The following is a 25,670-nucleotide window of genomic DNA, read 5'->3' as shown; positions in this document are numbered from 1 at the left end:
AGGCAGCTGTTAATGTGCACGGCTGTGTCATTTCTAATGCTTCTGAAGCGTACTGTTAACAACTGATAGGCCTGCTGTCCCACGTGTGAGAAACATTCAAAACAAACGATGACATGCAGAAATACATAACCAAGAACCCTAAAAAGGAAGGGAAGCTAGGGTCTTCAAGGGCCCCTAATGATCAGGCTGCACGGTCACTGCGACACACAGGGAAGCTAGGGTCTTCAAGGGCCCCTAATGATCAGGCTGCACGGTCACTGCGACACACAGGGAAGCTAGGGTCTTCAAGGGCCCCTAATGATTAGGCTGCACGGTCACTGCGACACACAGGGAAGCTAGGGTCTTCAAGGGCCCCTAATGATCAGGCTGCACGGTCACTGCGACACACAGGGAAGCTAGGGTCTTCAAGGGCCCCTAATGATCAGGCTGCACGGTCACGGCGACACACGCACGCACGCACACACGCACGCACGCACACACACGCACACACGCACGCACACACGCACACACACGCGCACGCACACACAGAGTGTTCTCACTGATAACAGCCTGCTAGAGCACAGAGGCAGGAAGTGGTGAGAAGAAAGAGCGGGGAATGCTGGATAACGTGCTTGCTTATTCTGCTGAGGACTCAAATTCACTTCTCCCTTTCCTGTGTACAGTGTTCACAAGCCTGTGGCCTTCATTTTTAGCTCTGTGGTTAGAGTGCAATTCAGAGGGGCTTGAATATCCCCCAGTTTTAAAGCTTCTTCTCCATTTTTGCAGTGACAGCTTTTAAGCGGCCCCTCAGACGCCCCTGGTAATTTGAGATATCCATCAGCACTGATGTTTGAATCTGTGCTGGAACAACCATTTTGCCTTCCCATAATCCTGGGCAATAAAGCATTCCCCTTCCCGGAGCAGCTCTTTCCAGCTGTTTTGCAGCCACAGCTCCTCAGAAAGCAGCCTTCGAGGTGAATCGTGATGAAGAAGATTGCAGCCATTCATTTCTCAGGATGAAACTCTTAACTGAAGCTGGGGGGCCCACACTGCAGCCCTTCCTGAGCCAGTGGACCAGCGTCACGTGCTGTATTGCTTAGTGCTGCCTGAAAGAACGGACTGGGACTCTTTGGATTGGACTACACTGTATTGGAAGGTGCATTTATTTACATAGAGCAGGGGTGTCCAATCACGGCCCTGGAGGGCCATTCCACTCCAGGTTTATAATTAAGTACTGGATGGAGGTTGAATTGGTTCAATTAAACAATTTAGATCAGGGTTGGAACAAAGACCAGGACTGGAAGAGAGAGCTTCGGCCACCCTTGACATAGAGCCTATCAATACAGGAAGTCAAACCACTTCCTTTACAAATTGTGTCCGAGCGGATTTCTCAAACACCAGAAAGATAGCTTTTTAAATACTAGCCTGAAAATAATGAAATAAAATGAGGGCATAAAACAACGCTACTGTGCTCTCACCGTGAAAAAACTAAATCTGTGAGCTACGGGGTTCTGAACTGAAAGAGACGGAGCAGTTTTACCATCCCTACAACGCCAACTTGATTCATTCGTTTAGTCATTTATATCTCCTGCTTCCATTCAAGCACCGACTCTTAAAAGAAAGTATCCATGGCAACAGCCGTTGTCAAGCAACACAAAACATCAATTGGCACTTCTAAGGTTGACCAAGGTCAGCTGTAGATGAATACACACATGTATCCAAACATGGAGAAGAATACACGTGCACGCACACGCACACACGTCACAGCCCATCTAGCAGTCTAGATGCACACAATGTGAAGAGGTTTATATAAAGACAAGGTTGAATGTTCTCTAACAAAGTATTGTTATGAGCATTCAAACCCAGCGCTGCACTGCAAGCTGATGCACTCTAGTAGGCTTAACTAGCATGCATTTCTCTTTAGGACTCATTCTGTGATATTGCAGCGATCATTCAAACCGAAATCTCTAGAAAAAGAATGAAAAGTCTCGTACCACTTCCTTTGGTCCTTATGGTACCAATGCAGACGTAAAGCAGTGCAATGAATTAAACAGCACGCCTCTACAGCAGCGCTGACATTCTGACGGGATCCAGCCCACAGCTTCACTTATAAACAGCATCTCAAAGTTATCTGACCCGCAGCACGTTACTATTTTACACTTGATTTGGGTTCTGAATTTACACTTTTCTTCGATCGCCGAGTTGACTTGCTAAATCTTTGTTCCACTGTAACCCGCTTTTTCTGAAAGAAAACCGGCAACAAAACTGCTGCTAATGTTTTAAAGCTGGTAAGAACTCACTGGAGAGTATTAACATTGGGAGCTGTGTAATAGTCTAGTAGCTTAATTCTGCTCTAGAAAACCGTGCTGCATCGACACAATCATCGCACTCCCTTCATTAATGCTTGGATCACTCATGACGTTTAGCCGCTGAGAAAAAAGCTGACCTAACTGGGAAACAAACTCAGCACGTGCACTGCACTCCGCAGCTGCTGCACTGTGTTCCCGTACCGAAAAACGAACCTTTCATGGTATAGATTGCCACTGTAAAATAGCAACAAAAAACAATGTTTAAATGCAAAGTGTTTCTCTCCGAGTCCTATATGAATGTGTGCAGGGTGACCGTGTGAAAGCTGCACTGCCTCCCTGCCCCCTCTCCCTCTCTCTCTCTCTCTCTACTTCCACCCACGCAGTACTGTATGTTCTCTCTCCAATCCTTCCTCTTTTCCCTCAGTCACGCTCTCCGCTTCACACTCAGGCACCTTATAAAACCAACATTGCAGCTGATGAACAAGCTATTTTTAAAGCCTGAAGGCGGCTTCCAGTCTGTTTGTTTATACTCAATAGCTCCGAGGCTGTTTTGGACTCTGGTTATCAACTCTACAGCAAAATGTATTTATTTCTGAGTGTACGTTGCAGTGTTAACAGCTACAATAACTGAGGAGGAACCACAGATTACTTCCAGATTTTCACACACAGTAACCGTCCTTTTTGAGTAAACCGTGACCCACAATAATTCAATTGCGGAAGTGCACAGAAAAGGCTGGAACGAGGGCAGTTTTAATAAGGTTGATTCGGCTGCAATCGTTTCCCTCTTCAGTGATGTACAGCACAGGTAGAGCAGACACAGACACTGCTGGGAAACGCAGCTTCGAACTCAGTCTCACTGCAGTTTGCAGTCCAGTCCCCTCAAAAAGAAACACTTGCATGGACAGCAGTGTCAATTATTCATTAGCTAGGTCACCTGGGACTAACAAATTAGAAGATCTTTACTGGAAAATCTATAGTGATGTAGTGCATTGAACTTGATGTCAAATACATGGTTATTAAGATTCACATTGAGATTTATAACACACACACACAAACTGTTCAGATCAGCTCCAGACACCAACACTATTGTTTATTACTTAGTGTACATCAGTTATTTCGTTTTTAGATGTCTACATATAACAAATTTAAAAAATACGTTGGTTACCCTTAAGCAGATACTTCTAACTCAATTCTAAAGTTTCGCTCCCCTGATCTGCCTGATCAGTGTATCAAACCGAAACTGGCATTTCAAACAGAAACACGCCACTCAATTTCACGTCTCTTTGACACCAGCTTTGCAGAACATGCTACACAGTCACTAGAGGCCATCAGTAACCCAGGCTTTTCAAAATCAAAGCGTAGGTTCCCCTTTATACACCTGTTTAAAAGGATGTGAATAGGCTGTATAAACAGCAGCGCTGGCGTGAGAATGCAAATCCCTGGTACATGACTGTAAATGATTTTACTGTGGGAATGCTTGGCCTCTCCCCAAGACGTGTTCATCAGACTGATGAAGACTTCTTCCTGCTAGGTTTCAGACCACCATTTATTTCATCTCCTGCACAAACACTGCTGGTAGCTGTGTCTGCATGCATGTGCAGCATTGAGAAGGGAAGGAAAGAGCAGTGGACGGGGGGGGGGGGGGTTAGCCAGAATAATCTGTGAAATATTACCAGGCCGTCTTTTTTTGTTTTTCAAGAGACCAATGCACTCGGCGTGCTCCTTTTTAAGGTATGATGTTGTGTGTGTAGATAAATCTCCCGCCCTGACAACCTAGTTTAGCACCAAAACGAATCTGCACAAAACAAGAGAGACAGCGTGAAACAGCGTGCTCTCAGCCCTGAGAGCACGAGACCAGGACTCTCTCACACTTCCTCCACACCACACATCCTGCCAGCAGTCACTCTCTTCCTCCGCGCCTTCCCCCTGTTACTGTCTTACACTTACAGGCACTAACAACTCAAGCAACACTTGAGCTGTTTCGCTGTGAGTGCTTTCAATGGCGTGTGGGCTGGGTACAGCACGTTCAATAGAGACAGGAGCCCAGTATGTGCACATGCACGTAGTGCACAGTCTACTGTTATTAACCAGCTGCCATGCTGTTTCACATGGCTTATTAACTGAAGGCATGGAACTAAGACTTCCACTGCACATCCGTTTGAATCAAACCATGTTTCACTGCAAGACCCAGCAACGGCTTCTTAAATGCAGTTAGTGCTGAATATCAAACTAGGGAGGGGGTCAAATTCTGTTTTTCAATTCCAATTCCATTTTAAAATCAATTCACAATTGCTTTAATTTGAAACCAATTTCATTGACCAACAGTGACTTCAATTTAAGTAATCTGTTCCCATTGTGAGAGGCTCATTTTAACAGAATGCTGCCAATTGCGATTTTGATCAATGGTGTGTTGGAATTGATTGAAAGGGAATTGGAATTGCGAATTGAAAATTGAAAAACAGGCCTCCACCCTGCACACAGCAGTGAATACTGAGTGTAGCGTTCATGCTGTGGAACAGGAGACCCCCGAGAGCAGGCTCTCTGTATCCCCCAGTCCCTCGGTGCTTCCTGGACCAGGCTTCACTGTCCTACTTTCCAGCTCCTCTGTAAATAAAACATTCATCTCCAGAGCTCCAGCGCACTGAGGAGGGACTCGGCAATAAATCAGGGATGAAGGGAAGATGGCAAGGAACACATCAGAACAAGCTTCAGTGCACTGTACTCGTCTCGCTCCTCTTTCTCTCTTCAACTCATCCATTATTTAAGAGCAGTCTGACATTCCTCATTTCAATCTCCCATCACAACAGAAACGGAGAGTGAAAGGGCTCATCACCAGATCCCCTAAACTCCTCTCCAGCTAGCCTGTACTCTGGATGTTCTCATGACACTGCAGACAGAGCCCACAGCCCTGGCAGAGACGCGGTATACAAGATGACAGCGCTCCACAGCCACACACCTGACTCCATTCTCTGTATGCAGACTCGCTGAAGGTTCTGCGAAAGCTGGACTGCCAACTCTCCCTGCCAGAGAGCTTTCAGCACCTACTCCCTCCACCGTGGAACTGTGCCCAAACCGATCAGGTTTGCAGACAGCCACACTGAACCTCTTACTTAAACACTTTCTTTGCTGGTTTGGCATTTCCTTATTGGCGCAGAGGAAGCCAGGATGTTTAAATGTGCTTCAGCACCTGCAGGGCAGGCAGGTGTCGTGTCTAGCCAAGCCGAGCATCATTTCCTACTGAGTTCTGCACTCCTCTTGTGTGTACAGGGCTTTGACATAAAAGGTGCTTTTTCAGTCCAAGAGAATTGTTGCGCATTTGTAAAATGAAAAATATAAAATAAAACTGCAACAGTCAATCACACAAACAGTTCAGCTATTTTGTGTTCTTCCAATTTCACCTGTTAATGCTGTACCCAGTAACTGCAGCACCTCGGGAAGCTTACTGTGATACAGCGCTTCATTTCTAAAGAAATGGCTCCACAGAACAAGACAAACAGCTGGAAACCCCTAATACAGAAGAACAGGTCACATGACTTCGAAGAACTCAGCTGAACTGAAACCTCTTGCTAAAATTAATCATTCAAAACAAAATGCTTCAAATAGACCTTCAAATTAAGTGTCAACAGCCTGATTTAAAATACAATTGTATTCTCGATAAACGTGGAATTGAGAAATGCTAAAAGAAACCGAATAAACCCAATGGCAAACACTTCCACTGGAAGTCTTTTTCAGTGTGTCTGATAGACTTGAGCAGAATGGATTGGCTGAAATGTTTAATCACTTGAGTGTTTAAAAGGGCTTCACTTAAGAGCCCTTTCATTCCTGTTTCCTTGCTCCTTGATGAAATACTACCCGAACCCTCCCCCTGCGGGACAGAGGAGGAGGAGGAGGAAGCAGAACTGAGGAAGCGGAATGCGTGACACAGTTCTGGAACCAGAGCTTTTGGAATTCAAGGGCTCAGGTATTATTATTCATATCTGGGAACTTCCCCTTAGTCATTAAGAAAACACACAGCAGCTACAGATCCTGTTTTGAACTGTTATGTCGATCCATGCAAAAAGCATCAAGGTCACCATTCAGACTCATAGCGTACTTTTGTCCACTGGACTGCAAAGATGCCTTAAGCTGCAGGAACGCGATGCTGCTGTGTGGCTTGGAACTTGGTTTCAGGAGACTAGGTTTCAGGACACTGCACCGCACACCAGGGGAGACCTGGGGGTTAAACAGCAAAATTGCCTCAAACTAGGTCTCCTGGAACCAGGTTTCAAGCCCCTGTTCCTGAAAAAGTGGCTTCGTGTTCCTTAAGCTTTAGACAGCAGAATTATTCCTGAAAATGTATCCCTGAAAATAAAGTAGCACGGAAAATTGGGGTGGGGGTTATAGTTTGATTGCATGTTGTCACATTCCGAGAAAACCTGCCTGACATTCGGATTTGGCTTCAAAGAACATTTGACATGGTACAGGTCTAGTGATTGGAGCCCACAGACTGGGAGAGATCTCCTTTCTGAAGACATGACTGGATGCTGATTGCCTATTAAGCACACAAGCATTCTCAGATAAGCACACACAGGAGTGTCGCCAGTCACACAATCAGCAATGGCTTTGCCAATCAACCATGAGTGTGCTGAAGGATCTCAAAGTAGTCCACGAAGATGGCATATGATAAGAAAACGATTGACTTCATTCATTCACTCTATTCCATCAGACTGTCTGATAGTAAAGACAGTGGACTTCTTTATCCCCTTGGCTCCTGGGAGGATACTGAGAACAGCAGAGCTGCCAGCCTAGGTTTCATCATTGCTCTTACATAAATATCTATAGGGCATTATCTACTAGTTATTTTAATAAACGGATCACTCCACATGCATTTCCCCTACAGAGCTGTTTCAGTTGCCCCAGGTTCTACAGTACTAGGAGTCTACCCATCAAGCCAGGAAAGGCTCACGTTTGGTGTCTTGTGTTTCCCAAGTTTAGGCACACTGTCTGTCTGGCAGAGCTCAGTACAGATCTTTGCTATATTAATGAATAAGCAGGTCAGTCAGGCAGCGCTCTTCAGTCTGTTTACAGCCCCCGAATTGCAAAGCTTGGATTTGCAAGGCTGGGACACAGCTAATCAATGGGCAGCGATCGGCCAATTATTTTACAAAACAGAGTACGCAGAAATAGCATTGGCCGATCAATGGGGGGGTGGGGGACTGTTGAATTTTTAACAGCACATTAAGTCTGTACCCAGGAGCGTACTGTATAACTGGAAATGTACACACCTTACCTCAAATGCATTCATATACAAACCCAGAGAGACACAAGCTTTGTGGCCCGGAGGCTAGTCCAGCCTAGCACCAATGATGCTCATTTTTGTCTAGTTTCACCCTGATAAGAGCAATGCTGCAGAGCCACTCAGGCATTTACCATGAGTAGGCAAACAGCACAGAGTAAAGTTCAGGTGTGACGAAGCAAAACCTGGGATTCAAAAGGAAGTCTTCGTTCCATACCCTGCAGCTGAAGATAAGATAAGGCCGAGGTCAGGCTTTGCAGTGTTGATGCCTCGTCCGCTTCCTGGCCATTGTGAGACTGAGCTGAATGAACAGAGCACAGGAAAGCCTGCACGCAGGTCGCCTTGCAGCAGCAGTGTGCAAACACCAGTGTGTGGCACCCCCTCCCCCTCCACACACACACCTACACTGCTGCCAGCCAGCCGCAGCACGCACACTGCCAGCAGGGCTGCTCGCTCGCTCTGCTGCTTCACTGATTTACCTGATCTGGACTTTAGGGAAGGCACTGCTGAGAGCCTCACTCCACAGCTGGGAAGTGAAAGGACATGCAGTGCACTTTCTGCAATGTCAGTGTTTGTCATGCTTTTTATTTCTTTTTCATTATGAGCTATAAGGGATGTCCAGGCCAATTCCAACATACTGTTTAACCAACAGTCTGAGCTAAATTCTCAATGCACTTTACTCCTAAGTCATGATAAGTATCATAAAAAAATAAAATAAAAAATACAGAAATCAGACATTACAATTAGGGATATTTTAGAAGTCTTCTTTCGGGGGACGGGACTATAAGTATTTTACGTAAACAACACCGAGACTCTGGCTATTTGGGTCCACTAGAAAGAGATTTTTTACCTTGCTGTCTGCTCTCTGCATGTGGTTTATATGTTCACATCTTTATTTAATGAGCACCCCACCCAACTGATTTTCATTTCAATGAGGGCTATGCTCAAGAATGCAGAAACATGAGCAGATCGGGGTGGTGAACGCCAGAACAAAGATTATATACAGATAAATCAGGGACCAGGGTGCAAAACAGCAGCAATACCTACATGAAAACATGTAAAAACAAACACACACAACACTTAGCTTGTTGTCTTCTCAACAAACACGACGCTGGATTTAAGCCTTGGAAAGGTTCACAAAGTCAACGAATGTGTTCTGCTTTGCATAAGCTTTCTGCACTGGAGCCCCTGGCATCCTCACAGCAGACAGCACCACCCTGGTAGGAATATTTTGGCCAGCTTGGTAACAGATTAAACAAAAGCACAAATCAGCTATCTGGTTAAAGTGTAGTATTGTTTCTTTCATTTTTACAAAGCATTCCGTTACACAGGAATGCTTCCAAAAATAATCCTCAAAAGCAAGAGTTTCCGATTAATGGGAATGCAGTCAAGTAACCTCACGGCAAGAAAGACTCAAGAAAGCATTTCAGGTACAGATTAAGACCTTTCTACTTTTAAAACTAAAAACAACAAAGATAAATAAAGCCTAAATCTTCTGTCAGCTGCATCTTTGAAGAAAAACATTTATTTACAACAACATAATACTGTACGCACTTACAAAGCTCCTCTCAAACAGCATCGCTGGCATGAGGGGTGAAATTCAACAAAAGAAGTGCTGTAGAGGGAGTTTTGTTTCAAGATAAAAAAGAGGTGATATTACAAAAAAACAACTGTGCTGTAAACAATGATACAAAACAGTCTTAGTCAAACAATGCACAATAGGGGCTGACATTTTTAATGCAACAGGCACGACTATTAAAAAGAAATGACGTATTTGGCTTGTCCATTTGAATGTGCAGAGTATTCTCTGAAATCATCCTTTCCAGACGCTGGGTATTCACTACAACAGGACCTGGCCATGCTACAGTGACATGCTTCATAAAGAAAAAGCTCCAGCTAGACTTTTACTGTAGAATTAATTCCAGAAGTGGCCTTTTTTTCCTCCTCGCAGAATGGTCAATCACCTTCAGAATCCAACCGGATTTATGTAGAGTTTAATTTAACACGACAGAGCTTTAGGTAGCTAGCGTGGACACAAGCATGACTTTCATCTGTATCTGTCCTACAGCAGCTCATTAGGTTCTCTCTCAAAGCCACAGTCCAGGGTTTACTGAGCTGGCATTTTGTGATACCCCCCACTGCAGCTTTACTGTGGACATCCCCTTTGGGCATGTTGGAAAAAAAAAAAAAAAAAAGAAATGCAGGCCCCTGTGTCAAAGGTTAATCCCTGTGTAATCAGTGTACACAAGTGAGCAATCAGCTCACTCACTCAACACCACCACCAGTCATTGAAGTTCAGCGCTGCCCTGAACTGCAGCAGCCTGTACACAGCGCCAACCCGACTGTGAGCTGATGGAGTAAGCTGTGTCAGTCCTGGACAGTGCTTGCCTGACAGACTATCGTACAAAGTGTTTTCGGTAGCCAGCACTCAAGTGCAGTGCAAGTTACGAGGCTGCAATCAGGCACCAACACTGTCAACACAGATAACCCTTCAGTCAGATCTGTCAGTGTTTTCACAAGCGAGTACTCAAGCAGAAATTCCAGGACCATCAGCAGCAATGTGAACACCATACAACAGCATACTACCACTCAGCCAAGATAAAACACATCGTGCTTCCCACAGAGTCCTAGAGGTGCGCTACGTCATTCAGATAGGCACACCAGCAAGCTTTAGATAGTAAAGAACAAGCAGTAATCATACAGACAACGACGAGATCTTCTGATATTACAAACTTCAAAACGGAATGAAGATTTCATCTGGCACGGAGGTCTTTCTCCAAGCTCCGTCCCACGCTGCCACTCTGAGTGCTATGCCAACAGATTCCACAGAACATTTCCATACATCTACGAACAGAAGTGATTTACCTACAGAGCTGCACACACACGGAACATCAGTAACCACACAGCACTAGAGTCACCTGAATTACGTCCTCCTGTTACTCTGTTCCTTAATATTCATCGGTTCACATACAGAGGTCCCAAACAGCAGGGGCTCAATAATGTGTTAATGCGTCACTTTAATAGCTCCAGTGTGGGTTGAAATGTCAGGGTCTACATTGAATGTAATACACCTGTTGTGTTTGCACGTAGGCAAATCCACAGCGGCTGCAGGCTCCACAGGACAGAGCATTAGCTTAGATTATCATGCAGTACTACACTGAACACCTTTTATTGAGTGAGTTTCATTTATCTTCATAAAAAAAAGAGAAAAGTGAATCAGATTTTTGTAGGATCTTTTTAACAGTTTTAGTGCTTTTACTAGGTGAGTCACAGGGATCCCTGTTGAAATACTGCATTTTTTACTTGATTTCCTCCAGCATCACCAGACCAGCCCAGTGCAAACAAAGAGCTTCTACACCAGTATGAACTCCAATAGAGCCCAGTGAAGATGCTGGGATCAGTGATCTTGACCAAGCTGCTGTGACACTGTCCACGGACCTGTACAGTTAGCAACACTCTGCCATGCAAATCCAGACAGCCTTTGCATAGCAACAGTAAAAACCAACAGCAACTTACGTACATTGGAACTTTATTTGCTAAATGCAAAACCTTTTTACTACCAAAGCTTTAAAATCCATTTCCTATCCTCTAATTTGCATTAAAAACATGATGACTAATCTGGTGATGGGGATCCATGAGTTCTCTGCTTGTCAACTTTTCTTTAAATGTAGGTAAATGCAAATTTTCACCTCTGACCATCAATGACCCGAGCTCCAGCTGGCAGATCCACCCAGTGCTAATATCCACGAGAACACACATCAAGCTAGCCCGCTCTCCCAGGCAGGTAGAACACGCCCCCGAGCTTCCTTTGGATGAGATGCAGCAGGAGCCCCTATCTTAATCACGCTCAACTCCAATTCAAACCACAAATCAGAAAATCAGACAGATCTACAGATCAGCACGCACCTCCAGCCTGACTACTCAGCATTGACCCGGTCTGCAAACTGCAGAGAGGCACCCCGCAGATGAGAAGGTTAGAGACGGGGCTACGTACCGATTTTCTGGTTGAAGATCTTATCGAAGGTCAGTTCATCCCTCTCCTCCAGGTACTTCTGCATCACGCTGCGAATGCTGTGGGGAGCAAGCACATTCCAGTTAATGATGAAAACAAACAGAAGCAACAAGCAAAGAGCCTCCGGGACACATCTACTGCACCACACCTCAAAGACAGCTCCCAATGATCATTTCCAGGGGGAGGCTGCTGGGGGGTCCATACGACTGGGTGTTACTGTCATACAAACACTTAAACAAGTGCTGCAGGCAATGCTTTTACACTAATAGCCTTCGAGAACGCCAGCAAACTCAGGGTAACGAGGAATAGGGGCGTTTCTGATTGAGAGAAAAAAACACAATTCCGTAAGGTCATTCTGCATTTAAGGATTTAAATGTACCTGCCTGGGAAGCACAGTAAAAGCCTGTAGACACTCCACACACCTGTGCTGTATGGTAGGCTTATATATTAATGATGATAACAAATAAATAGTCCACTTTGTCTTCATTTAATTACCCATCTCTGAAGAGCAGTTTACAGCGAGATGTATTGATAATGCAGTCTGCTTTCCAAAGCAGCTCCTCAATGCCGTTCACAAGTAATAAATGCAAGCATGCTTATTGCTGATTGACATGTAGCAATGCAGACTGTTTTACTGGCTTGCTCCCATGTGTAGCGCACTTATCTCAGAATGCCTGTTCCTTTAATAATGAATGACTACTTAACTTGCAAATTGTGTGGTACAGCACAGAAACAAGCTGACAGATGGACAGGTTATTAGATACAGAGATAGAGAAGCAGTTTCTCAACGCCCTGGCCGGCCCGGCATTTACCATTCTGCCCCCAGAGACTTCATGCATTAAAGGTGTAAAGAAATGTGAAACTGTACTGGTAACCACAAATCATTAGACTGAAAGGACCCGAGGCACGAGTGCTGCAGTGCTACGTTTGCAACCCTTTCTCTAAATGATACAAGCGTATACTTCAGTGCGTTAATGCAAGGGCCCCTATGAACAGCTATGCTGTGGTTTTTTGGAGTTTTTTTTTTGCTCGTTTTGTAACACTACCAGTTTGTTTTTCTGTGTCGCACAGGAGTAAAGTGAATCCGGTGCAGTATTTGCTGATGAATCACACCTAAAAAGCCAGCGTCTGAGGTCCCCCCCCCCCCCAGTCAAAGCCATTCATTGGCAGGCCAATGTTGCAATAACTCTGAAGACTCACTGCAGTGTCCATAACATTTAATCAGGGGGGTCCAGACAGTATTTTAGAATACAATGCTTATCAGGATTTATTTCTTCATTTCCATCCTCATTGTGTGGCTTCTATTCTACATGATCAGCCTGCCACTGGATGAATGAAAACTCGCTGGACTCTCCCTGTTGACATTTATTTGAAGTTTTTAATTCAATGTTGGAAAATGATCGCTGGCCCAACCCCTAGAGACCAAGAGGCTTGTTTCAATAAAACAACAGATGAATAAAAACACTGGAATATCTTAACGATGTGAATAATCCTGAAGGGGAAAAGTATAGGCTCTGCACCCAGCCTGCTTTCACAGCTCACAGGGCTCCGAATTCAAAACGAATCTGTGGTTACAGCAGGCAACGATCACGCCAAGAAACACAAGCAGAGATGGAGAGCTGGCCAAACTTCATTTAACTCCTTCTGCTGAGAAGCAGCTGGTGGAAAGCGTGTGACTACAGCATCGGTCTGCATCGGCGCAGCAAAGCTGTCGCTGCCGTTTGCTCTGCAGTGCTGTCAGCATTTCGTTTAGAGTGCCCAATTATTTTTCACAGATTTTTTCTCCAATTTGGAATGTTCCATTTTTTTTCTCCTCGCTGGCAATTCTCCACACAGCTGCTCAGGAGAGCTGCAGGTTCAGCGGGCGTCCTCCGATCTCACGAGCCAGCTTCTTATTTTACACCCAGGAACTCGAGAGCGGATGTCAGCGAGCTACCAGCCTCTGGAGGACAAAGGCCAGCCCTGCAGGTGTCCACCTGAGCTCACTGTGTGCCTGGCCAGCAGGGTTCGCTGTAGCGCGGTGAGGAAAAACAGTCCCTGCCGGTTTCGCTTCACTAATCCACGGGAGTGCCAGAGCTAATGCGAAAAAGCTAATCCATCCACTCAAGGACTCCACCTAACAGGTACACCTGAATTAATTTTTTTTCATTGCTTAATTATACTGGATAAAGATTACTTCCGCACACCAGCGCTGTATGACTCACCCTGCACACCACGTGGCAGGGCTTCTCCCCGATGAACGTCTTTAACCAAGGGGTAAAGGTTTACAGACCGTGGATTAGCAATAATAAGAAGGCATAGAACAGATCTGGTGTGGGTTTAGCTGGCTACACATATCTTACATTCCAGCTGCCCCATGTTAAATCTAAACAGCTGAGCTGCACACAATTCACATGTGCGGGCCTCCCCGCTGCTCGTCGTATAGCTGAGCTCCTGCCTTGCTTTCCACTTTCTCAAAAACACAGACAATGGCCCGATGCCCTTTCTGTTAGCATCAGGACAAAGTCTGCAGCCATTGTAGGTAATAGAAAAAAAACAGCAAAAAGGATCCGCCCCTTATTTAAGATGTTAATGAATCTTTGCAGAGTGTCACTAATGGTCAAGTCACCATGTTAGTTTTTGAAGCGCACAATCCTGTTACAGTACATGATGTGTGTGCCCTATCTTTTTGCCTGTGGTTATGCTCCAGGTGACTGTACTATAGTTCAAAAACCAATATGCTGTGCCCGAACTGTAACCACATATTTCTTTGTTAATTTGTAATTGGATTGTCTTAAAATATATGTACTGTTTATAGCCATATAATGCATTTACTATTAACAGGAAGCTACTAGCAATACAGAATGTGCCGCAGGTAGCCTCTATAAAATAAAGATGCATATATGCAACATATACATATATATATATATATATATATATATATATATATATATATATATATATATAATGCTGTAGCGCCAGTTTAAAAGAACAATGAGACACTATGGAGCTTTTGTATAAAACGAGAGAGCAATCCAAATGACTGGCCTTTAACCGCTGTGCCATTAATCACTCCCACCTAAACCATTAGTGGTGCACACTGCACCCTAATGAAACTCCCAGCCTACTGTGCCATGGCTCTGCAGTACCCCACAGCACACTGCCACCAGGGGCACTGAGCTCCCAGCATCCGCACCCTGGCTGCAGAGCCCAGTGTTCTCTGCCTTCTAACGAGCCCCACGGGACGGGGAAAGTGATTTCAATTGATTTTCTCTTTTAAATGTGTGACGCATGAAATCCCCTAGGAAGACGCTGCAGAATCACCTCTGTGGACTCTCTGTTTATACATAAGGCAGTCAGGATCCTGAAATCTCATTGGACAGGCAGCCCTTACAACCCCTTCTGTACCTGCTGTGACACTTATTATAAACCTGGTTAAAAAGCAGGTCTACATTCTATCTCATTTCATTTCCTCGTATCATTAAAACCTGAAATGTTAGAATTCCATTTTTGCTATTATTATTATTATTGCCCTCTCATTCATGTACCACAATACCGCCCAGCGGTCATTAACTCTAGGATTCAGGATTTTATAACTTCATCTGTCAGCTATTATAAAAGCCACAATAAACAACTGGATATCTGCCATTTTAAAATACAGCCCACAAAAGGGACCGCAGAAAAGAATTCTGTCAATTACTCCTGGGTTTGAAGCACATAAAGAAGAGTGAAAACTGTACTGATGACAACGATTCAACCAATAACAGAGTAAATCAGGACTGTAACAAAATCAATGGAAGGGTTCCAGATGGCTGGATTTATAAACCGTTTGATCTTCTCTCGTTCGGTCCATCTCTCTGAAACCCTTTGCCCTTCACATTGCTTTTCTTCCGATAATTGACTCCCAGCCCTCCGTTACCTTGTGGGATCAAACCTGTGGTATTAACTCTTTAATCACAGAGGTGTTAACAAAACAAACACACACACCTGCCAGGGCCTGCCATATAAACCCACTTACACAAAAGCCAACCGCATCAAAGTGCACGTTTTAGGCAAGTTGAAGCAGTTTAAACAAAAACTGTGAAAAGTGAGGACTTGCGGTGTTTAAGACACATGGCGATCGCTGACTTGATTGGATTGTTTTTCTCTGATCTACTGTTCTCTTTTTCTGGGTAGATCCCATCTAAAGCGCTCTAGTCCATACTGTACAAGAAGCCCCACGATGAGTAAATTGCAGAGCAGGCTCTGAAAAACCTAACAGGGACTTGCACCCCACAACCCGGGGCTTGATTCTAAAGACAGAGGCTGGGTCCAGTTCAAAATGACATTATCTGCACTGGATCACTCCTGCAGGGCTGTCTGCTCTTGGCACCTGTTGGAAGTCATTGGGATTAGTATATAGAGTTCTACTGCAGGGGCCAGAGCTCTCAAACAGACATCCAGCCTGTGACTTGCACTGCACAATACCACAAAACAGCCAAAGAGAAAACACACCAAGGTTTGGTGAGCATAGGATAAACTAAAAGATAAACAAGAGTTGACTTCCTCTAAAAAAAAAAAAATCTGAATACCACAGTCACACACAGTAGCACTCTGCCATTTCAAACTGAAACAACAAAAAAATCAACTACAAAACAAAATTTAAAATGTTCAATAACCTTCAGAGACTTACCCGCAACCCTGGCAGAGACAGTGACCATGCCACAAACCACAGTTAGAGATTTCATTTCAACTAACCATTTTAGTAGCTAGGCTCTTGAAGACACGCGGGCCAGGCTGATACCCTAAATAATTTGAACACTAATACAAAGATCACTCAGTCTGAAGGGTACCGGGAACGCTTATAAGATCAGCCAGAAAAGAATAGTGTATTACACTACAGTGCATTCATGACAGGCCCCGACACCCTCACATACAGCCTAGTCATTACACTACTACGATTTACTGTCAACTAGGGATGCAATGGTTACGATTCTCCCCCAAACCGAAACTGACATCTGCATAAAATTCCAAACCAGCCATAGCGACAAAAGATCAAACCCAAGAGAACCCCATTTTATTTGTATACTTTTACAATGAAAAAGTGTTTCAGCACTACTGCGGCCGGCATTTTCTGGAGCTCATTGCACACTTTGCTGCATGTAGACAATTCACATTAACATCCCTTAACAGCTCCAAGAGTTGATAAAAATAAACAAGCCAATCATAATCCATCTGCATCCCTACTGTCAACGTGACCCCACTGTGAATTCAAGAGATGACTTATGGACAGCATCGATGGAACACTATCCGGGCTCACTCACAGTGAAGCGTATCCCAGTCTGCCCTGCTCAGTGCTGCTTGGATCTGGATTAATCATGGGATCTATCCTGTGGGTCACCAAACAAACAAAAACAAAGCAGGCTCGAAATCAATTAGCAGACGCTGTTAATAAAGCAGCTTGCAGAGACTGAGGGTCAACTATGCATCACAACTTACACTGGGAGCTCGGTTTCACATCTCATGCAAAGGACGGAGCACAAGGAGGTCAAGTGACTTGCTCAGGGTCACACACAGTGGCTGAGCTTCCTTGTTTCTTTATTTCTTAATGCATGCAGTTCATTGAGGCTGGGGATGTAATCCCTTCAGAAATCAGACTAGACATGCATGGCAACTAGAAGCCAGCAGATCACTGCAGCCTGCAGCAGCACAAAGCATTTCACTCCTAACAGTCACTGGGGTGCTAAAATGTCATGTCTCTGGCACGGGATCACAGGTCTCGGTGCTACCATTAACACCAGGGCTATACATTACAAGGAGAATATTTAGCCTGGGTGCCTGTTTGGCAACCAAGCATTTATTTTTTAAACCCTATTTAAGGATTTTCAGCTTCTCAAACTAACGCTACTGCCCTAAACCAGATATGCCAATTCAGATGCCTTTTTTTTTATCCTTATTAAAAACAGATGGCTGCATTGTGTCCTATTTTATTTTATTCATTTAGATGTAGCTGGGTTGCACGCTGTGAGCTGACTGTGCGAGGACCGGACAGCCTTTTTTGAGCTAGCTTGCGAGAGTGTAATGCACTTGTTTACTGCATTTCTCCATAACCTATTTATTAGATTTCAATAGACAGCTGATGTGATAAACCCCAATTATACACATTGCACTTTATAGAGGAAGTGGATCTAGTTGCATTGGATTAGTCAGTTTCTCAGCTGTGTAATTATTACTAGCATATTTGTTCCTCATAGGCCTGTACAGTACAGCACAGTGTTTTACATCCCATACCTAAACGCCAACCACTGTAGAAACGAACCTATAATTAGGTAAACCCTTTCATTAGGCCCCTGTATTGTACAGTACCTGTGTGAAAACTAAGGCAACCACTACACAAAGAGCGATTGTTTCGAGAATAAATATTGACTTTCCTTCACCACGACAAACAAACGTGACATTAGGTGGCCACACGGCTCCTGAGGCCTGTCAACACATCTGTGACCTACAGTTAAGGGCAATATCATTTTCTTAAATGACTATTCAAATCTGCAGAAGGACACGGTTTCCGGTAACAGTGAATCATGTTTACGTTATACACATTCAAATAAATAACTGTTCAATGTCCTTGTATTAAAAACACACCATTCCACTCAAACGCAGCCAGAGGATGGCCAGGACCCAATTTAAAACGTGACACCATACATGAATAAATGTCTATTTAGTGTGACGATTTTTATTTGTCTGCCAGATTTAGCTCGTGTGTTACCCATGCCACAAAGGTGTGCTGCAAAACAAGCACAACGCAGGCTACCCATTATAAATGCACAAACCAAAAACAAATCCCAAATCATCCTGGTATTTGATCAGATATGCAGAACCCCTGTGCTTTATTACAGAGGTGTAATAACGATATGGGCGCAGTGTTTCGTTTTAATATTAATAATACAGCCGTGTTGCTGACTAGCTACTGTAGGCCCTAACTCGTTGCATTCCGTTTGATCAGTCCATATGCATGCATGCATGTGTGTGTGTGTGCATGTATGTATGCATGCATGTATGTGTGTATGTATGCATGCATGAGCGAATGAATGAATGCTATTTTGTTTCTTGCCCGTTTGACAGGATAATAAAGTGTTTTATTGCTCAGCTGTTCATTTGCAACTGTACAATTTCAAATTTACTGGCAGCAACAACCAAAAAATTTCTAATCACGATTTTGTTTGCTTAAATGCTGCATTCATCATGCGATGGTTTATGAATATGTATGCAGTGCTTTCTGAGAGAACGGGCGTCTCGTTTAACTGAGTTGCAGGTGATGTTGCTGGACTGGCATTAAACAGGATTACCCAGTGACACTTCCAGTACCCCCTGCCTTCCTCCCGTCCCCTCCCCTTAGCCCCGCCACCCCCGCACGGGGCTGCAGTCACAGTAAAGCACGGGCTCGGTGTGAGATATTAACAATGAGAAATGCTTTACCTGGGTTCGGGCAATATGATTTTTTTGCTAGCCCGGGCCGCCGGTGTAGATTTACTTTTTTCCATCGCCATCAGATAGCTGACATCAGCCAGCACCGCCTCCAAGTCCGCCATCTTCCACACGGGAACAGAAAAAAAAAATCAATACAAAAAAAAACACAAAAAACTGCCCCTCACCCCAATAACCAATTCAAACGAATTCCCACACGCTGATAAACACAGGCGGTCTGGTTTTGTCTCGGTATTATTCTACCACATTGGACAGACTATACTGTTGTGTTTGTTTTTTGTTTTTAATTGGGGGCTCCTTACTGTTTTTTTTGAAGAGGGAAGAAAATCCGCTTGTGTAAAGCACGCAGATTTGTTGCGGGCTGTTTCCTGCTGTACAAATGAAAATGATACGAGGACGTATTTCAGTTGTGAACCGTATTCGTTTTTTGTATTTCGAATGGAATCCGATTTGAATCTCGACAGGAGTTCTCAAATCAACGGTCTTGTGGTGGTGTTCCGATCCGAGCTGTCAGAAAAGCCAGGTCGGGTTGCTGAACACACCGCAGTTTACACCAACAGTCCACATCAAAATTAACTCCCAGGACAACTTGACAGAAACCGGTTTCGGAAAACTCTCCCAAAAATAATTCAATCAATTGAAAAACGGGTGCAGAATAATACAAAAATAATAATTAAAAAAAAGCTCCTCTTTCTCCGATACTAAATAAATCTTAAAACCATCCAAAAACCAATGTCATTTTTTTCGAGAAAATAAAACGAGGCCAGTTTCCTTGTTATGATTCTGGAGACAGAACGAAAATAGATTTATGATTTTAATTTCTTGGCTTGCATTTAATATTAGTACAGCAACCCCTCATTATATTTGTTTTTACAGCTATATATGTATTTATTATATATATAAAAAGTCTTTTGCGTGGTTTCGTTTCTGTGCACACGATATTCTTGCCGTTTTAGGAGGTGAAAATGAAGAATATTTTTAATGTCACACGAATAGTTACAATAGCCAAACCAAACGCTTCTCCATTTTCATGCGTGACGAAGTGGTCTATGGTTACCTATTCACCCAAACTGCAATATCTTCAAAAAAAATACCCCAAAAAACACGCTGGTTTTTTTTTTTTTTAAGGTCAAGGAAATTGCACCGAACAACCGCCTTCTTTGAGTGAGATTTTTTTTTTTTTTTTTTTTTTTTAAAGACGATGATCCTTTGAAAGCTAGCTGTTGTGAAATGTCTTCATTTTCCCACTGTCTCTCCTTCCGCCAAAAAATTCAATTTTGAAAAGCATACATGTACATAAAAAAAAAAGAATATTTCTAAAGGCAAAAATGTTTCTTAGCCACGATTCTTCTCCAAACAGCGGTCTCTCATCTAACAAACAGAATGCGTGTTTTTAAATATCTTCATGAAACGCGGCTGCACGTTTTGATTACTCTTCATCGTCTCTGGGTATTACTTGATAGCACATCTTTTTTTGTGATTTTCCAGTAACAGTAAGTCTTTTTTCCCCCTGACAGCCCCGTTTCTCCCTGTTGCTTTGCAAGGCTGTAGCAGACGCGCTGTGTGAGTTACTTCCTCCCCTGCGAACTAAAACACAGAGCCCCTGCAAAACACGGAGCTGGACTCCTAGCCGGGATCCGGATTCCGGAATCAGGAAATACCTGTAGTGCGCAGTAAATAAGATTAACTTTTCTGTAGAATAAATTGCCCCTTCATCTAAATTCCTTGTATTATTGCTGTATCACTGCATACATTTTTTTTAAAAAAAATAATATATGCATATTTATTAAAATAAAAATGCATTAGACACATTGCATATTATATATATGATGGCTGTGTGGTCCAGTGGTTAAAGAAACGGGCTTGTAACCAGGAGGTCCCCGGTTCAAATCCCACCTCAGCCACTGACTCATTGTGTGACCCTGAGCAAGTCACTTAACCTCCTTGTGCTCCGTCTTTCGGGTGAGATGTAATTGTAAGTGACTCTGCAGCTGATGCACAGTTCACACACCCTAGTCTCTGTAAGTCACCTTGGATAAAGGCATCTGCTAAATAAACAAATAATATATATATATATATATATATATATATATATATATATGTATTTATGATGTATTGTATAATTGCTTTTTCAACACCTGCTATTGTAAGTTATGCCAATAAAGCACCATTGAATTGAATTGAATAGTGCATTGGAGACACTGCCCCCTAGTGTGTAACACAGTTAGTGCATTGTAGACACTGCCCCCTAGTGTATAACACAGTTAGTGCATTGTAGACACTGCCCCCTAGTGTATAACACAGTTAGTGCATTGTAGACACTGCCCCCTAGTGTATAACACAGTTAGTGCATTGTAGACACTGCCCCCTAGTGTATAACACAGTTAGTGCATTGGAGACACTGCCCCCTAGTGTATAACACAGTTAGTGCATTGTAGACACTGCCCCCTAGTGTATAACACAGTTAGTGCATTGTAGACACTGCCCCCTAGTGTATAACACAGTTAGTGCATTGTAGACACTGCCCCCTAGTGTATAACACAGTTAGTGCATTGTAGACACTGCCCCCTAGTGTATAACACAGTTAGTGAATTGTTGACACTGCCCCCTAGTGTATAACACAGTTAGTGCATTGGAGACACTGCCCCCTAGTGTATAACACAGTTAGTGCATTGGAGACACTGCCCCCTAGTGTATAACACAGTTAGTGCATTGGAGACACTGCCCCCTAGTGTATAACACAGTTAGTGCATTACTGTAAGTGATACTGTAAGTTAGATCACATTCATGTATATATATATATATATATATATATATATATATATATATATATATATATTCTGAGATATGAAGAGTTTCAATTAATTAAAAGGGATTGGCATGAGCTCAAGCTAATTAAGTTAATGACATTGTTTTTCTTGAGCAAAAGAACACCTGCTATTCTGAAGCGATGAATCGACACCTGTGTCTTCGGCATGCAAACAGCACACTTAACCCTTCACAGGGGTGCTAACTGAGGGCTGAGTTTGTGCTTCCCCTTATTGATCAGTGTTGAAAACGCCCCGTCATGTGTGCAACACGACACGAAATGTCCCATTCAGGAGTGAAAAGGACAATGTGAAACAGGTGTGCTTACAGAAGGGGAAGTGGAAGTCACGCTTTAGCATTACCACCCGGTGTCACTAACTAGTGTGAGCAGCATTCCCACTTCTCCTGGTGCTGAAGAGCTAACTTTTCCTTCTGGAAATGGATGTGTTTTTTTCATGTGTTCTTTACCATACCTCTCAGGGCTGAGCCATGCTTCCCTGTGCTTTACCACTCTTGCACTGTGCTTTATTACACTTGGCTTTGCGTGTACTATGGGGAGCTTGTCTAAGTGGTGGTGCGCAGTGTCAATTACAAAGCAACTGCTCTCGCTCTGCTGAATAACAGCGTCTCCCCCATCAACTGTTTTGGAAACAGATCTGAAAAGCCAATTAGACACATGCGCCGGGCTCTGTAAATTGCTAATCAGCGAGTGAGTTTGATCAGTCTCTTCTTCCAGATGGCGTCTGTTTAGCAGCCAGCGTGATTCACGCTCACTCCCACGCGCGTGGGGGAGGCGGGGGGGAGCAGCACCTCTTAGCTGGGAGAAGTCCTTGTTCTTGTATTCTGTTTTAACAGCGCTGTTTAGTTTACTGCAGGTAGTCTACACTTTTACAAAAAAAAAAATGTAAAGGTGGCAGCCTTAGCCACCTGAATGAAAAGCAGCTCTGTGCTAATAGAGTGTAGTTAGATTGCAATTTGACTGCTGCTCTGTCCATTTTAAAGTGTTGAGTCCAATGGGGCTTTTACATGGTGATTGGTGCCACCTGGTGGTGTAATGTTGTAATTGTGCTTTTTGGAATAGAGAATTGAAATGATGCAGAACCATTACTCTGCCACTGCATTGCCACTGGAGATCCCTTGTGTCAGTATTTGTGGGCCGTGGTGTAGCTGTATGATGCAATGCCAAGCCCTCCTCAGTGCAAGGTGCCCTAGGAAGGAAATTCATATTGACGTCCAGTCACAGCATGATTGAGTGGAGTCACTTTCTCAATCATTCGAAGCCGTGTTTAATTCTGTATTGTTGGGTTTGTTTTTATTGATGTCTGTGAAGGGACCTTGGGGTTTTGTTTTGGATTGAAAAGCTGTCTTGCAATGTGCTGCCTGTCTGGTGTATGAGGCGGGGGGGGGGACGGGGGGGACGGGGGGGGGACCCCTATTTAGAATCAGATGGAGAGTGGCTGTGGTGTAGCTGATTAAAATTGCAATTAGCAGCATTCCTTTAAAACGAGCTTCTCACAGTGGCAACACATTACTGAAATTGAAGTCACTGTTAGTCAATTAAATTGGCTTCAAATGAAAGCAGCTCAACACGCACAGCATTGTTAAGTCTCTAAAATATCAATTCCAATTCTAATTCCTTCGAAGGAACTGGTATTGATTTTAAGAAGGAATTAGAATTTGGAATTTGGAATTGATTTTAAGAAGGAATTGGAATTTGGAATTTGGAATTGATTTAAAGAAGGAATTGGAATTTGGAATTTGGAATTTGGAATTGGCTCTCAGCCCTCGCTGCAGTCTGAGATCATGTGCGCAAGAGGGAGCTCTTAATCTCCCCCTGCATCCAAACTCCGAGCAAATCAACAGATTATCAGATCAGGGGAGGCTTGGAGTCTATGATAAACGTTTGGAGAAGATTTGTGAAAATGAACGAGCGCCATGGTAAGCAGAGGCAGCCAGGAGGATTAGCTCTGCATGCACTGCATCACTGCCTTAGCTTGAACCACACAGCCTCCCTCCCTGTCCCTCAGCTCTAACCACTGAGCCGCACAGCTTCCCTCCCTGTCCCTCAGCTCTAACCACTGGGCCACACAGCTTCCCTCCCTGTCCTGCAGTTAGAACCATACAGACACCCTGCTTCTGGTAAACTATCAAAGAGCCTCACCCAAAATCTCTCTCTCTGTCTCTCACTGTCTCTCTCTGTCTCTCCCTCTGTCTCTATCTCTCTCTCTCTCTGTCTCTCTCTGTCTCTATCGAGACGGGACGAGATGAAGCAGATCCCATCAAACGGACCTGACAACTTTAAAAGGATTTATAACATCATTAGAGCTCCGTAATGTCTCGGCCTGCTGTACTTCTGACGGAATATTCGAGCAGCTGTTCCCATGGCAACGTGCTGCGTGCATTCTTTCATCCAGACAGCGCTGCCCCGTCAGTGTGATCCTGAGCCAGGCGCTCTGAGGGATACAGAGGAGAACCGGGGGGGTAATTCAAGGAATAGTGAAGCAGACAGTGCTGCTGCTGCATGCCATTCATAACCGTGGTGACTGCAACAAAGCAATCGCAAACCCTTCATGCAGAAGCGGGTAGGTAGAGCTCAGATAAGGAGAGCAAAACATTGCACAGGTCCTGAAGCCAGGCAGAGGCAGGGCTCAGCTCTGATCAGCAGCATAATTACACGGGGGTCTGTTTAATTATCTAAACCAGCGGAGGATCTTAACAGTTTAATTATAGTGTCTTCACTTTTATTGTGACAAGCGTTTGTCTGGGACTCTGGGTTCATGACTGCGGCTACGTTATCACACACAGATGTCCCAGCCTGCGTTTGGTTTACCTCTTAAATAGAAAGAATAAACGGTGCCACCTGCTGCAGCAACATGACTCAGAGAGGCTCGCCAAACACTGCGAGAGGCAGCAGTCCTGCCCATTCTTTGACACATGCTGCCACCTGCTGGTAAAAGGTGGCAGTACAGAAAAGAGGGGAGGTGGAGCGTGGGTCGAGGAGCAATACAAATCTAGTTTCACACGATGAATGACCGTTTGACCTGTCCTCATTCTGTCTTTATAAAAAATAAAACTGAACTGTGGTAAACTGCTAAACAAATGTATTGCAATTTTTAAATCTTATCGCTCCCTAACCCGCCCACATCCACCCCCTGAAAAAAAAAAAAAAAAGTCTCCATAGCAACTCCAGCAGGCCGAAGATGCCCAAACATCGCGGGAGGGTCCCTGGAGGAGCCGCTCTGAGCTGCAGTCATGTTGTTAGCAACTGTGCGAGTTATGCAAATGAGAGAACTAATCAAATAGCACGCGGGATCCTGCAGAGAGGCACATAAACACCTGCAGCTCTGCACAGAGACACACAGAGACACCTGCAGCTCTGCACAGAGACACACAGAGACACACAGCAACACCTGCAGCTCTGCACAGAGACACACAGCAACACCTGCAGCTCTGCACAGAGACACACAGCAACACCTGCAGCTCTGCACAGAGACACACAGAGACACACAGCAACACCTGCAGCTCTGCACAGAGACACACAGAGACACCTGCAGCTCTGCACAGAGACACACAGCAACACCTGCAGCTCTGCACAGAGACACACAGCAACACCTGCAGCTCTGCACAGAGACACACAGCAACACCTGCAGCTCTGCACAGAGACACACAGCAACACCTGCAGCTCTGCACAGAGACACACAGCAACACCTGCAGCTCTGCACAGAGACACACAGCAACACCTGCAGCTCTGCACAGAGACACACAGCAACACCTGCAGCTCTGCACAGAGACACACAGCAACACCTGCAGCTCTGCACAGAGACACACAGCAACACCTGCAGCT

General features: G+C 44.2%; 1 protein-coding gene across 1 annotated transcript in view; it reads right to left on the bottom strand.

The window, feature by feature from the left end:
* The window catches only part of LOC131739358 (beta-adrenergic receptor kinase 2), a 57,573-nt gene extending 36,922 nt beyond the window's left edge, over positions 1-20,651 (bottom strand). Inside the window, exons 1-3 of the mRNA XM_059032868.1 lie at positions 19,321-20,651; positions 19,010-19,122; positions 11,558-11,634 (exon numbers count right to left, since the gene is read on the bottom strand). Of these exons, the coding sequence (XP_058888851.1) occupies positions 11,558-11,634; positions 19,010-19,122 (190 nt within the window). The 5' untranslated portion in view covers positions 19,321-20,651. The remainder of the gene's footprint in view (positions 1-11,557; positions 11,635-19,009; positions 19,123-19,320) is intronic.
* Positions 20,652-25,670: the final 5,019 nt, after the last annotated feature.

This window comes from Acipenser ruthenus, chromosome 11 (genome assembly GCF_902713425.1).
Source record: "Acipenser ruthenus chromosome 11, fAciRut3.2 maternal haplotype, whole genome shotgun sequence".
Lineage (NCBI taxonomy): Eukaryota > Metazoa > Chordata > Actinopteri > Acipenseriformes > Acipenseridae > Acipenser > Acipenser ruthenus.
Note: the sequence above shows the minus strand (reverse complement) of the source record. Positions and strands in the feature narration are given on the sequence as shown.